At 38.9% G+C, this 16,296-nt stretch overlaps 1 protein-coding gene across 4 annotated transcripts in view; it reads left to right on the top strand.

The window, feature by feature from the left end:
- Positions 1-4,234, top strand: part of rb1cc1 (RB1-inducible coiled-coil 1) — a 194,693-nt gene extending 190,459 nt beyond the window's left edge. For all 4 annotated transcript variants that reach the window (XM_043688325.1, XM_043688321.1, XM_043688324.1 and 1 more), the window contains one exon: positions 2,873-4,234. In XM_043688325.1, the coding sequence (XP_043544260.1) occupies positions 2,873-2,950 (78 nt within the window). In that variant the 3' untranslated portion in view covers positions 2,951-4,234. The remainder of the gene's footprint in view (positions 1-2,872) is intronic.
- The last annotated feature ends 12,062 nt before the right edge of the window (positions 4,235-16,296 follow it).

Below are 16,296 nucleotides of genomic sequence, written 5' to 3'. Positions count from 1 at the left end.
TATCCTTCCTGTAGCATTTGTGTCCTGGAACATTAAGCTGCCAGTCCTGCCCATCCCTGAGCTATGTTTCCGTAATTGCTATGATATCCCAGTCCCATGTTCCTAACCATGCCCTGAGTTCATCTGCCTTCCCTGTTAGGCCCCTTGCATTGAAATAAATACAGTTTAATTTATTTGTCCTACCTTTTCCCTGACTGTTTGACTTTCTTCTGTTCTTAGCTGTACCGGTCTTGGATCGATCTCCTTCCTCACTATCTCCCTGGGTCCCACCATCCCCCCATCCCCACCCCCACCTTACTAGTTTAAATCCTCCCAAGCAGCTATAGCAAATTTGCCTGCCAGTATCTTAGTCCCCTTCCAATTTAGGTGCAATCCGTCCTTCTTGTACAGGTCACTTCTACCCCAAAAGAGATTCCAATGATCCAAAAATGTGAATCCATCTCCCATATACCAGCTCCTGAGCCTTGCAAGCACCTGCTCTATCCTCCTATTCCTGCCCTCACTAGCTCGTAGCAGTGGGAGTAATCCAGATATTACTACCCTTGAGGACCTCCTTTTTAAATTTCTGCCCAACTCTCTGTAATCTCCCTTCAGAATCTCGACCTTTTCCCTTCCAATGTCGTCGGTTCCAATGTGGACAATGACCTCCTGCTGGTCCTCTCCTCCGTGAGAACATTCTGCACCCTCTCTGAGACATCCTTAACCCTGGCACCAGGGAAACAACACACCATTCTGCTTTTTCTCTGCTGGCCACAGAAACATCTGTCTGTACCTCTGACTACAGAATCCCCTAACACAATTGATCTCTTGGAAGCCGATGTACCCCTCATTGCATTAGAGCCAGTCTCAATGCTGTGGTTCTGTTCGCCGAGCTGGAAGTTTTTGTTGCAAACTTCCAGGGGACGAAACGTTTGCAACAAAAACTTCCAGCTCGGTGAACAGAACCACAGCAACGAGCACCCGAGCTACAAATCTTCTCACAAAATTTGAACCAGTCTCAATACCAGAAACTTGGCTGTTCGTGCTACGTTCCCCTGAGAATCCATCATCCCGTACATTTTCCAAAACTGCATACCTGTTTGAAATGGGTATATCCACAAAAGACTTCTGCCCTTGGTGCTGACCTCTCTCACCCTTCCTGGAGTTAACCTAAATATGTGACTGTATCTGAGACTCCACCCTCCCCTTCCTATAACTGCCATCCATCACATACTGTCGCTGTTGCAAATTCCTCATCGCTTCTATCTGTCTCTCCAACCGATCCACTCGATCTGATAAGATTCGCACCTAACAGCATTTATGGCAGATATAATCCGCAGTAACCCTTAAACTCTCTTTAAACTCCCACATCTGACAAGAAGTATATATCACTGCAAAGGCCATTTTTGCTCTTTCACAATCTACAGACCCAGAAAATAACACTGTCTTATTCCTCTATACACACTGCCCCAGGTTAAACTAATAGCTATGGCTTATATTTTAAGTTTAATCAAGAGACATATCTCCAAAAACGTATAATCAAGAAAGAACCTACTCTACACACTACTGCAGATTCTCTGTAGGCCACACTCGAAACAACAATTAACTTATCTGATTCTGTGCTGTGAACTTCGCGCAACAGTTCCGGCAAGATTAGTTGTGAATTTCACTGTTTGTCCAGCGATACATTACACTAATTCAAACAGCAAAGGCAGTAACTGTGCAGGTTCTCTCGCGCACACTCACTCCTGCACTGTCCTCACCATGCGCTTCCTTTGTCTGCTCTTCTTTTTAAACTGCTGTTGTTTTGACTTTTTTTTTCCAAAGTTCTAAAACAATGCAACGGCATATAAAACAGTAATTGCTGCTCCTGGAATTCGAGGAAATCAGAGGTATTATATTGCCAGATCCCCCACTATCATCATCCTGGGTGTTACTATTGACTAGAAACTGAACTGGCTCAGTTATATAAATACTATAGCAACAACAGCAGATCAGAGGCCAAGACTTCCATGGAAAATTAACTCCATTCCTGTCTCACCAATGCCTACCCACCATCTACAAGGCACAAGTCATGACTGTGATCCACTTGCCTGGAGAGTACAACTGCAACAACACTCAAAAGATTTGATACCATCCACAACAAAGTATGGTTTGTTTGCTGGGACGTCAGGAGAACACCAAGATGGATCATCCACTTGGCACTTCTGGCTGAAGATGGATGCAAAGCTTTCCCATCTGCCACCTTCAACATTCGCTTCCATTACTATCAGTTAGTACACTGGCAGCATTGCATACCACTTACAAGATGCACTTCATTAACCAATCAAGGCTCCTCAGGTGGACACTTTTCAAACCCACAACATTTGCCATGTTGAAGGAAATTGGCAGAAAATGTGTGGGAACACCTTTCCAAGCCATATACCATAATATCATTCTGACCAGAACTACATCATTGCTTCTTCATTGTCATCTGGATCAAAAACCTGTAACTCCCTTCCTATCACAGTGTGTGCCCATAAACCCGTTCACCCAAGGACTTAAGTAGCTCAAGATGGCAGCTCAGCATTACCTTGTCCAGGGCATTTAGGAACAAACAGGCGCATCCCTTGAAAGAATTTAAATAAAAATGACTTGATGTACTCACTCCTAGTATCCTATAGGCTGAACAGATGCTTTTAATTGATAATCTGATTAGCCTTTCTTCATCACATCTGATCTGTGAATGCTTTGGGATCTATCAAATCTGATCACATTTATTCCTTTGGAATTATTTATTAGGATTGTGTAACCTTTATTGGAAATTCTTTGACACTATGCACGTATAAGGATTGATTACCTTTTGTTAAGTTTATATATTGATCAAACTGAAATTTTGTTTGATTTATTTCAGGCTCAAAACAGATTTAAAGTTCCTCTGGGAACAAAATTCTACAGAGTGAAAGCAGTACCCTGGAACAAGAAAGTATAATAGTGATATGAAACAAACTGTTGTTAGCCCACATTTGTTTTCTGTCACAATTCCTTTATAGCTTTTTGGGCTACATTTGTCATGGAGCTTCTAAAGGTACTGGAAAAGAAGGCGGCACAAATGAATTCACATAAATAGAAACTTGCTGGACTAAAGCTTAATTTTTTTTGATACTCCCCCTTCAAAATGTATTGAATTCAATACTGTCCAGATCATAAAATGCATCTAGTCCCATTCAATGAACTGCTTTTATCCTTAACCAGATGACTTAGAAAAATGGACCAAATACATTATTTTTAAAGAGCATGACCTCTACATTGTGGCATAATAGCCATGTGATTTGCCTGTTCAAAACAAAAATCATTGAATACTCAGATGTATAAACAGTTCTCAGTACTACCAGCATTTGTCATGGAATTTATCATAAAGTAGTTTGAGAAAATCATCTTTACCATATGGCTTTCATCATTTAAATATTTATAGGAGTATTCCTAGCATGCAAACATCCCATATAAAGTTTTACCTTAAGTTTGCTTCTGTGGATTTTCGTTCTAGTTGTCAATCTACACACACTAAAGTTACTTAGAATTATATTGAGATCCAGCCCTGTATGGTGAAGACCTGTTCAAATGAATGTGACTGGAATTTGAATCTGTTGCTAAAATTGCATTTCTGCAAAAAAGCACCATCAATCATTAATCATTTGTATGCACATCGGAATGGAAGTATTTGTGTTGTTTACAAACAACACAGTACTAAAGCTTCCCAGAAATTACAGCTGAATTAAATGTAATATATTGTTTCATCTTAGTGACCAGTGTCCATGCAGTTTTAAAACCAATCTTTCATTGTATATTAACCATCATAAAAATCTTTGTTATGAACATTATTGTATTGCAAAAAGTTCAGAATTTTGAAACAATAAACAGTTAAATATGTAAGTATGCATATCATGTAAAATGTTTAGTTACAGTCCTGGAATACTGGGAGAAAAGAGAATTATTAAAATTCAGTGTAAATTTAATTATTAGATAAAGTTGTTAACTTTGCCTTCTTGTGAAAGCTGTTGCTGTTACTGTATTGCAATATTGTCTATATTTCAAATGCTCCATTGGCTGTAAAGTGCTTCCAAGCATCCAGAGGTTGTGAAAGGCAGTATGTAATTGCAAAATGTGTTATTGGTATATAATTGAGATTAATTTTCAATACAAGGTGTGACAAAACTTTATCACTGTATGTTGGCCTATTATAATAGATTAATACAGTATACTTGAGTGACAACTACTAGCAGTGAACTATTTATGCTCCCTTGATTGTAGTAAATAAGCAGTTGGATAGAAGCTTGGTACTAATTGAGCAAGCAGAATGGAGGGGGAATAAAAATTTTAATCTTTAAAGCAATGTGTAATCCTATTGCAAAACACTGGTTCCAAGGCAACTAATAATTAGCAAAACATCAAAATCCAGAACCAGAATTGAGAATTGTTCTTCAAATCTTCTTTAATAGGAATTGACTATAATCCCTAATCTTTAGCTCAGACTATGAGTTTTTTCATTCCTTTCTTTGGAAGATTTTCCTTCAGCTATCTAATGCCTGATTCAGACTGACTTATATGTCGTTTTCCATCTATTGTGGGTCAATTTATTAGTGTTTTGACTTTAAAGCCAATTATGAAAGGATGTTATGAAGTTTGTTTTTTCACCCACACATGAATTCAAATTTGCATTCGCTGCCAGTATGGATTTTGAGCATTATTATTTTGGCTGCCATCTATGTTCCTTATCTATGTGCTGACTTGACAGGAGCTAACTTCACGTGTAATGATAATATGAAGCTTCAGTTCTACCCTGCTTTGTTGATTACTTCACTGCCACTGTTTTGTCAGACTGCTAAAATTATGGATGAGCTGCAGTTTCCCCCAGTTAAATGTTGGGGAAAAATAAATCTGTTTCTGCAGCTTTGCCATGAACTCTTTGGAAACAGGAATTGATTTAGTGCAATCATTGTTTCAAGTTCAGTCCTGTTAGGCCTCATTAATCAATTGATTGCATGTGCTTTCTATCACAACAATACTTCTTCCATCTTCACAATTCCCTGCCTCAATCCATCTGTTTCTGAAACATTCACCTACATACTTGTTAATTTAGAACTTCATATTTTTTTTCAATCCAGGCTTTCACCTTCCATAAACTTAAGCTCATCTTAATTCAGTATACATTCTATCGCATGCATTCACCACCTATGCCTTGCAAACTTTCATAAGGTCCTCATCTCTCAATAGCCTCAGAAATGTTTTTAGTGTTAAATCTCTTTATAGCTCTGTATGACTATGAACTCCAGCCATATAACTTGCCTTGAAGAAATCTCCAATTCTTGTTTGTTGTACATCTCTTCCACTCTACAGTTTGTAGCTGTACCTTCAGCTTTCTCAGCTTCATTCTCCAGTTTTCCTTTCTTAATACTCATCCTTCCATTTGTCTCTTAAAGGAAAGTCTTAAAAACTGATTTGTTTTAACAAGCTTGTTAACAAGCTCTTCATATTTCTTCCTTTTACTTAGATAAACTTTTGTCCAATTATACCAGTTTTGTCCAGTATGTCTAAAATCTCTTGGGACATCTTTATATATTAATAGAAAGCCATACAAATGCAAGTAATGGTTACTGAAATGAAGTTTGAAATTTTTTCTAGAATTTTGATTTCCCATCCTTATCCCTCCCACTTCAAGTCACTGTTCAAGTGTGATGCAAAAACATTGTGTCAGCAGGTTTACAAAGTTGGCAGGCAGCTGGTTTGCAATGCAGAGTGGTGCCAGTAGTGTGGGTTCACTTCCCACACGGCCTGTGGGTTAGCATAAAGAACTCTCCTTAACTTCTCCCCTTGCCTGAAGAGTGTTGAAGATTAGGTCAAACCACCATCAATAATCACGTTAGCTCTCTCTCTTGCCTTCTCGCTCTCGCGCTCTCTCCCTCTCACTCACTCACCCTTCTACTCTTGCTCTCACATGAGAGACCTGCCCTATGGACGTCTAAGACTATGACTCCTTTATCAATATAAAGGTCACAGGCAGAGTACAGTCCTGTGCATGTGCTTTTTAAAAACATACAGTTGGACAAGAATCAGAGGTAAAAATTGATTTGTCTAACTTCTGTCAAGTGAAGTACACTGCAAACCCGCTGCCACTCAAATCAAGGATGACATTTTATAGACTTCTGGCTGGAAAGATTGCACTTGAACTGAGCTGGGACTAGTCTCCTTTTGGGGTTACTTACTGTTGCTGTTGGGAGGGTTTAGATTAGATTAGATTTCTTACAGTGCAGAAACAGGCCCTTCGGCCCAACAAGTCCACACCAACCCTCCGAAGAGTAAGCCACCCAGACCCACACAGTTATCACTTTGGGCAATTTAACATGGCCAATTCACCTGACCTGCAAATCTTTGGACTGTGGGGAGGAAACCCACGCAGACATGGGGAGAATATGCAAACTCCATGCAGACAGTCGCCAGAGAGTGGAATCGAACCCGGGTCCCTTGTGCTGCAATGCAGCAGTGCTAACCACTGAGCCATTTGCCTTTCCAAAATGCAGCACTTCAAAACCAAATTAACAGGGATGTAGAAACTTTAAAGTAAAATTAGCAATGCAGAGCTGTGCACGAAATTGGGAAAGATAACCTAGAGTAGATGTGTTGTCTGGGCAAAAGTGAATGTAATGAAAACAAACGTTTGTGTAAATACAGTAGTATGATAATTAAGTTAAACAACTCCACATGCCGGAAATTTGAAATAAAAACAGAAATTGCTGGAGAACTGAAGGAGAATCTGAAGAAGGATCGCTGGAACTGAAACATTGACTCTGCTGTCTCTCAGATACTGCCAGGCGTGAGTTTCTTCAGCAATTCCTGCTTTTGTTGCTAAATAAACTTGGTGAGCTTTAGTCACAGCCATGTGGAAATACGACATTATGGTGATAACTGAGACTTCCTATATAAACAGCACAGTTGAATATTTATGGATCCAAGGATTTGTTTCCATGCTGTACAATTCAATGCCTCTGGTACAGTTTTTGCTTGTTACATTGTGTTGCTGATTGTATTCTATATGTCACCACATAATGGCAAACAATAGGGTAACAAATTTGCAAACAGAAGTGCAAGAATTATGAGATAGACTTTACGCTATTAAAACCATCAATATAGCAATAATTAAGGGCAGAAAAGGGAAAAAAACTCCTCAATTATATTCGAGAAAATTTTCTACATCAGTAAGTTTCCAGTCTGATGATCAGTACCGTTGTGAATCCTCAGATATGGAAGCAGTCAATGTCCAAATGCAGCAGCACACGGGTGACATCCAGACTTGAGCTGACAAGTAATATTTATGCCGCACAAATGTCAGTCTTCATTGTGGAAGACACAAATAACAAGCCAATAATTGATGATAATGGGGCTAAAGGTTGTCAAATTTCCTGGCTCTGATGAAGTGCATCCCAGCGTACCAAAAGAGATGGTGGGGAAATAGCAAATTTGCTTGTGATAATTCATCAAAATTTGCTGGACTCTGGGGCAGTTCCAGCAGATTGGAAAGGAGCAGATGTGATGCCACCTTTTTTCTAAACAAAAGGTAGACAAAGGGGAGGGTAACTAAAGACCCATTAGCTTAACTTCTGTAGTGAAGAAAGTGCTTGAATCTATCATCAAGGAAGAAATAGCAATACGTCCAAATAAAAATTGTCCCATTGGGCAGATGCAGTATGGGTTCATGAAAGGCAGGTCATGTTTAACTAAATTACTGGAATTCTTTGAGGACAATACGAGCACAGTGAACAACAGTGAACTAGTTGATTAAGGTGTATCTGGATTTCCAGAAGGAATTCAAGAAGTACAAAAACCTGCTGCATAAGATAAAGGCACACTACATTACAGGTAATGTATTTAGCATAGATAGAGAATTGGTTAACTAATAGAAAGCAAACAGTGGGAATAAATGGGTGTTTTTCTGGTTGGCAATCAGTGGCTAGTAATATCCCTCCGAGATCAGTGTTGGGACTGCAATTGTTTGCAGTTTTCGTAGATGACTTGGATTTGGGGACCAAGTGTGTATTAAATGTTTTCAGATGACACTCAGATGAATGGTAGGGCAAAGTGTGCAGAAGACACCGAAATCTGCAGAGGAATATAGATAGGTTAAGTGAGTGGGCAATGGTGTGGCAGATGGAGTACAATGTTGGTAAAATGTGAGGTCATCCATTTTGGTAGGAATAACAGTAAAATAGACTATTATTTAAATGGTGAGAAATTGCAGTATGCTACAGTATAGTGTCCTTGTACATGAATCTCAAAAGTTGTTTTGTAGGTGCAGCAGCTAGTTAGGAAGGCAAAGGGAATATTGTCCTTCGTTGCTGGAGGAATGGAATGTAAAAACAGGGAGATTATGCTGCCACTATATAAGGTGCTGGTGAGGCCATATCTGGAGTACTATGTACAGTTTTGGTCTCCTTACTTGAGAAAGGATGTACTGGATGGGGTGCAGAGGAAGTTCACTAGATTGATTCCGGAGTAGAGAGGGTTGGGTTATAAAAACCATATTGGGACTATACTCAGTGAAATTTAGAGGAATGAGGGGGATCTTGTGGAAAATATAAAATTATGAAGGGAATAGATAAGATAGAAGCAGGGAGGTTGTTTCCACTGGTGGGTAAAACTAGAACTAGGGAGCAAAGGTTCAAGATAAGGGGGTACAGGTTTAGGACTGAGTTGAGGAACTTAGTCACTCAAACAGTTGTGAATATATGGAATTCCCTGCAGTGAGGCAGTTGAGGGTATCTCGTTGAATGTTCTTAAGGCAAAGAAAGGTTTTTGAACAGCGAAGGAATTGGGCTTAAGGTGAGTAGATGGGTATGTGGAGATGAGTCCACGAGAAGGCCAGCCATGATCTTATTGAATAGCATAGCAGGCTTGAGGGGATATATGGCCTATTAATGCTCCCATTTCTTAGGTTCTTATATTCTATGTTTCAAAGGGTTCAGTGTTTGAAACATCTCATTTCCCGACATTGCTCATGACCTAAACTTTGGTGTACAGGGCATAATTTACTCATGGCACAAATTTTACTGTGAGGTGACAAGTGTAGAACTTGGAAAGGAAGTTGACAGTTTGATAGAATGAGCAGATGAAATTTAATGCTGTTAAATAATTCATTTTGGTAGGAAGGACATGGAAAAACAATATTAAATAAATGGTATATTCTGGGCAGCTACTAGAGTCCAGTTTGAATTAAAGAACAGACAAACTTATCATTTGCTGTTGAATGGGAGATTAGTTCCAAAGATGTCCACTCTAAGAACCCAAAATAAGTCTGAGCAAGCCCAAAAACCTGGCTGATAACGTGCAGGTGCTCATGTGACTCAACCTTTAAAGGAACACTGTCCCAGCATATCATACCCTGACTATAATACAAAACAAGGTACAATTTTAAAGAGAGTGTAGGACCAGAGGGACATGGTATATGTACACAGATTATTAAAGGTGGTGGACAAGTTGAGACAGTAAGTATTAAAGCATAGGATTCTAAACTTTTACAAATAGAAGCATAGTGTTCAAAGGCAAAAAAGTTATAAACCTATATAAAACATTGAAGTCTTTTGTTCAGTTCTGAGAATATATTTTAGTATGGATTTCAAAACATTAGAGAAGTGCAGAAAAGATTCACAAGAATGGCTCTCAGAATGAGGAACTGCATTTATGTAGTTTGGAGATGCTCGGACTGTTCTTGGAGAAGGTGGAGAAAACGTTTGATAGACATATCAAAAATAATGATGGGACTGGATGAAGTAGGTAGAAACTGTTCCCATTGTTCAAAGGATCAAGACCAATTTAAGACAATTAGCTTTAAAAAAAAGCAGTTGCAATATCAAGAAAAGCTGTTTCTCTGCAATCAGTTACTAGGATCTGGAATGTATTGCCTGAGAGTGTCATGAAGTAAATTCATTACTTATTATGGCATTAATGTACCATAATAACACCATTATCTGAATTTGCAGGACTATTGGGGGAAAAGCACTGAGTAAATTGCTCTTGCAAAGAGCCAGCGTAGACTTAATGCTTCATCATTGTAGCTATACTATGGTATTTTCTTTACTGTTTGGGTTAGTGTGTTACTCCTGAATTCCCTGTGTGGTTTATTAGTGACACCACAGAATTATTGCAACACAGAAGGTGGCCATTTGGTCCATTATGCCTGAATCTGCTCTTCAAATAATCATCATTACTGAATGCCAATCTCCTATTTTTTCCTGATACCCTTCAACACTATTTCAATCCAAATCGTCACCCAATGCTCCCTTGAATATCTCAACTGAACCTGCCTCCACTACTCTTCCAATCAGTGCATTCAATACCATAATAGCACCCTAAGTGAAAAAGTTTTAATTTAAATCACGTGCTTCTTTTGCACATCACTTTAAATCCAGGCCCTCTAGTTCTTGTTCTTTGTAAAAGCAGTAACAACTTATCACTAGCTACTCTGTTCAGTCTGCTTGTGCTTTTGAATCCTCTATCAAATGTCCTCTCAGCCTTCTCTCCAAACTTCTTCCCAACTTCTTCAATCTATCCTCATATGTGAAATTTCTCATTTCTGGAACTTTTTTAATGAACTGCTGTGCGCACACTCCAATGCATTCATGTTTTTCCTATAATGTGGCATCCACAACTGTACTTGCACACCAGCTGAGTTCAAACAAGTGCCTGATATATTAAGATCAATAAGGACTTGAAGCTTTAATTGCTGTCTATGAGTGCAAAAATTGTCACCTTGCCTTTGGTCAAGATCTTTTTAAAAAGAAAATAATTCAACAGCCTGTTCTGTTCTTGTTGATACCCCTCAGTTCTGAATCAATGTGGTATATGCAATTGACATCAAACTGGGCTAAAAAAATAAAAGAACCAGAGGGACCAAGATTTAGGATGTAGGTTTGCTTGCTGAGCTGTAAGTTTGATATCCAGACGTTTCATTACCTGGCTAGGTAACATCATCAGTGGCGACCTCAAAGTGAAGCGAAGCTGTTGTCTCCTGCTTTCTATTTATATGTTTGTCCTGGATGGGGTCCTGGGGTTTGTGTGATGTCATTTCCTGTTCATTTTCTGTTCATGGACAAAACCAACGTCATCTACAAAATTCCATGCAAGGACTGCCACAAACACTACGTAAGACAAACAGGAAGAAAGTTAGCCACCAGGATACATGAACACCAGCTAGCCACAAAAAGACACGACCCTCTCTCCCTCATAGCCCTAGACAAAGATGAAAAAAACCACCATTTCGACTGGGACAACACATCTATCCTGGGGCAGGCTAAGCAAAGATATGCCACAGAATTCCTAGAGGCCTGGCACTCCAACCACAACGCCATAAACAAACACATAGATCTAGATGCCATCTATCAACCCCTCAGAAAACGAACCGGAAATGACATCACCACAAACCCCAGGAACCCCATCCAGGACAAACATATAAATAGAAAGCAGGAGACAACAGCTTACCTTCACTTGGAGGTCGCCACTGATGATGTTACCTAGCCAGGTAATGAAATGTCTGGATATCAAACCTACAGATCAGCGAGCAAACCTACATCCTAAACCTCAACCTGAGCTACAAACCTTGCAGGGACCAAGATCCTAGGCATCTTTAAAGACAATGATGTAATAGATATCTTGCCTGAATGTAAAATTGACTTAAAATACAAACTAAATCCAAATCACACTAATCAAGAATATGAAGCGGAAAAAAATTCTCAAAACATTCTTCCTTTCAAAGTTTTTCTCCCTAGTAAGTTCCCTTGTTTAATCAAAAGCAAAATCTTGTAAATAATAGAATCAACAAATAAAAAGAGTAAACGCTGAAAGTATATGATAACTGAGGCAACAGCTACAGAGACAAACACTTAATATTTCAGGTTGTTGAAGGCAATCTAAAGTGCAAATATTCTGCCAGATTCAAGGAAATAAAATTCAGATAGTTATAAGTATCTGACTTAACTGTCAGCAGCAAAAATCTCAGGGGTTATGTGACCACCTCAAAGGAGTAGATGATGTTTGGAAATTTCAGAATAGCTGAGAAAAGAAGGTCCTGCAATTTGAATATTTCACAATGTTGATGGAAGCCTGTTACAAATCGTATGCAATACAGATTTGCTAAGAATGGTCAGCAAATTCAGAGTTAGTTATTACATTGATGGATTTGTGTAGGCATAGGGTCATTATTAATTGTAAAAGCCCTTTTGGGAATTGATAACTAGTAACTCGTAGATTCCTTCATGCATGTGTGTTACGTTCTTCGTTTATTAAAGATCTGGATGAAGACATGCAAAAATAATAGAGGCAAAGATCGATTAATCTGTTAAACTTGTCTACATTGCTATAATTCAGCATTGCACCCAGTAATATGGAATTATTAAATGCATGTATATGACAGGACACTTTTCGTCCACACCGAGAGCCTCCCTACAATGTTAGTAATGGCAGATGAAGTGGGAAATGATATATTTGAGATAAGAATGGGGTCGGAATTCACTCATACAGAATATGGAGGTGGCTTGCCATTTAGATTATCAGCTGCCTCTACTCGGGCTGGATTTTTGTAGCCCAGGAGTGGCAAACTTAATGTGTTCTGAGTAGACCAGATGAAAGAAGTTCTAAACTTTGCCAATTTCTTTGGATTGTCATGGTACCCTCAAACCTCATCTGAGGATACCTTGGGACAGGGATGCTCTTTGACACGACTAAAAGTAGCCATGACTGTGCATAGAAAGTACATAAATGCATTAACAGTCCAAGTCATTAACTGTCAATAGACCTGTCAAAAGGATAAGTCAAAAACAAATGCCAAGGAAGCTGACAAGTCCCCCATTGAAATTTTTGGAGAAAAGTCTGAAATGTTTAAGAAAATATTGCTTGCTACTTTACTCTGTTGACAAGCTTGAGGGCTCCCACTATTGGTTTACTTTGTGACTGATTAAATAGTCATCCATTATCACAGCAAGGTGCCTGCCATTTCATTGTTTGACAATTTAAATGGTTTTAAATTGACTTGCATTACCTGTTGCTATACCAGGATGTGCACGTAAAAGAAACATCTGTTGTTAAAAGGTTTGTAGTTGAAGGATTTTTTTTGTGAAAGCATTTATTTTCATTATGGTGAAGTTCACAATGCACACATGGAACTATTTTATAAACTTTTACTTTATTCAGTGTGCCCTGAAGTCTATCCAAGGTGGTTACTAAGTGAGTTGGCATAGCAAGTGTAGGAGAAAAGGATGATGGGTGAGGGCATTGGTTGGCAAGAATTGACAATCAGTTGCTTTTGGGACCAGAAAGCACTATTTTGGGTGGGGGAAGAGATTAAGGTTGGTAAGGATCCTTTGGTATAGGTGTGGTACGTAGCTTGATATGGAGGCATGAGGGTCCATAGGAGTTGTTTGGGGGTATACCCTGGCTTGGCACATGAAGATGAATAGGATGTTAGTAAGGGTAATCTTTGGCATGAGGGGATGTGTTGGGCAGTGAGGGATAGAGGGGAATTTCATGGTTTATTCTTTACAATAGTTTTACTTCAGACGTAGTGCTGTATCCTCAATTCAAGCCTTCTACAAAGCCCAAATCCACACCTGGCAACCTCTTCAGTTTTTCTGGCGTTGTCTGACTGGAGTTCTAATCTGCCCAGACTGAAAATCTAACATCTGGGCAGCTATGTTTGAAGGTAGGTTTCGTGGCATCTGAGTTCTAACTCTATGCAGCCCATGAGTGGAAATTTAGACCTTTGTATCTGTTTTACACACACGATTAAGTTATATTTTCCTATTAATGTGCAACTGCCAAATATTTCCTCTTTGAACCTTGACTGGCTTGTATTCTTCTCATGTAAAAGTTTGTGAAGTATATTTACATCATCTGCAAAGTTGCAGAATGATCCTTCATCTTCATTCAGATTATTAATAGTTACTTACTTCCACAATACTTTACTGTGATAAGTTGCATCTTTACAGAAACAGGTGAGAAGTTGTGTGATAATATAGAACTTTAAAATCTCTGAAAAGAGAGACCAGACGAGAAGCTTCGGCAGTGTGTCTGTCTTAGCAATGAGCAAGTAAAATTGACACCAGGCAATTTGAAATAAATAGGCTGTTAAGATGCACGTCTTGAATGCAGCAAAAGAACCAATTGTCATGGGAACTTGCAGATTCTGATTTTGAACCATTTACAGACCTCTAATTTGACTGCATTAAAAACATTGAAAGAAAACAAATGCAAATCCATTCTACAGTTGAAATTGAAAAAGTCAACTACTGGCAAATGGTTACCCATGAGGTGAAGTTTGAACGCAACAAGACTATAAAAACACAAATGTGCAGGGACTACGTGTTTGGTAGCTTGCTCCTTTCAATTTCCTTTTAACATGACTGAAGTGACTAAAATAGAGTCATGTTTTACAGTGTGACCTATGCCTATCAAGACATTTAGAGGACATTAACAAGCCTGAGCTATCCACAAATATAGAACCGGTTAAATATTTGATTGCAGCAATCAGAGTTTCTGTATTGTCATCTGTATGTAATGAGGAGATAGTGAGGACCACAGATGCTGGAGCTCAGAGTTGATAAAGTGTGGCACTGGAAAAAGCATAGCAGGTCAGGCAGCATCTGAGGAAGGGTTATGTCCAAAAGATTGACTATTGCTCCCCAGATGCTGCCTGACCTCCTGTGCCTTTTCCAGTGCCATACTTTATAAACATCTGTATGTAATGCTTGACTTGATATCAGCATTATCAATTCCAACTTTATTACTCCAGAGACTTTTCTTAAACATAAAACCATCAGCAAACGAATGTTGTACTGTTACCATTTAAAGTGATCATTAATCACAGTGGTGAGTTGATGATTTTCTATTTGACTGGCTTTGTTGAAGTGCTTTTTTTGTTTTGAGTTGGTTCAAGTTTGTGAAATTTACATTGAACAGTGCAATAAACAGAGAAGTGTTTGGTCAGAACTTCAAAAGCCTGTGTCAGACTATTTGTTTCCAGTCATTGGTGCTTCAGTTACCAACTTTCTTATGCTTATAGTATGAGAGACAGATCAAGCAAAGACAAATGAAACAAATTGCTATTTGGAGTGGAGAGGGCAGTGGAGACGGGCTCCCGGAAAGATGTCTTATTTATCTCCTGAGAACATTTTCCCATTCCAACCTAGAGGCAAAATCACATGCATTACCTACACTTTATGAAGGTGGTTCTAACAGAAACCTGCTGCTTCTTTAAAGCAAGGTAATGCGTACTGCCAGAGACTGTTGACAGTGGCCATTAACTTCATGTCAAGATCTCTGCTGGCTAGAGCACATACCATCTGTAATGATTTGGAGATGCCGGTGTTGGGCTGGGGTGTACAAAGTTAAAAATCACACAACACCAGGTTATATTCCAACAGGTTTAATTGGAAGCACACTAGCTTTCGGAGCGACGCTCCTTCATCAGGTGATTGTGGAGGGCTCGATCGTAACACAGAATTTATAGCAAAAATTTGCAGTGTGATGTAACTGAAATTATACATTGAAGAATTGATTGTCTGTTAAGCCTTTCATCTGTTAGAATACAGTGATAGTTTCACTTCTTCCATGTGTAAATCACAAAACCCTTTTTTTTAAAGTTGGAAGCTAACCCGAGAATACAACTTTAAAAAAAAAGGGTTTTGTGATTTACACATGAAAGAAGTGAAACTATCACTGTATTCTAACAGATGAAAGGCTTAACAGACAATCAATTTTTCAATGTATAATTTCAGTTACATCACAGAAAAAATTTTTGCTATAAATTCTGTGTTACGATCGAGCCGTCCACAATCACCTGATGAAGGAGCGTCGCTCCAAAAGCTAGTGTGCTTCCAATTAAACCTGTTGGACTATAACCTGGTGTTGTGTGATTTTTAACTTTATCATCTGTAATGTATTGCAGTTCAATATTATTGCTGCATCAGCGAGATAAGAGACCTTTTAATGCCTAAAGTGTATAGCGTACAGTGTTTGTGCTAACCTGTAGTGATTGGAACCAGGTTGACTTCGTTGACTATGAGGTCTTTAATCAGGGTAGTGTTGGCTCACCTGTGGTCCAATGGAGAGGAGTGCCCAATAACATATGCTTCCTGAACTTTGGCTGATGCCAAACACAAATATGCCCAGATAGAGAAGGAAGGTTTAGTAGTCATCTTTGCTGTGAGACATTCCACCAGTACCTTTATGGATGAAAATTTGTCATGGGTTTTAGATCATAAAACCTGAGGGCTATTGAAGGTGGTGCCGCCCATA

Source organism: Chiloscyllium plagiosum, chromosome 4 (genome assembly GCF_004010195.1).
Source record: "Chiloscyllium plagiosum isolate BGI_BamShark_2017 chromosome 4, ASM401019v2, whole genome shotgun sequence".
NCBI lineage: Eukaryota > Metazoa > Chordata > Chondrichthyes > Orectolobiformes > Hemiscylliidae > Chiloscyllium > Chiloscyllium plagiosum.
This window is presented reverse-complemented; position numbering and strand designations above follow the sequence as displayed.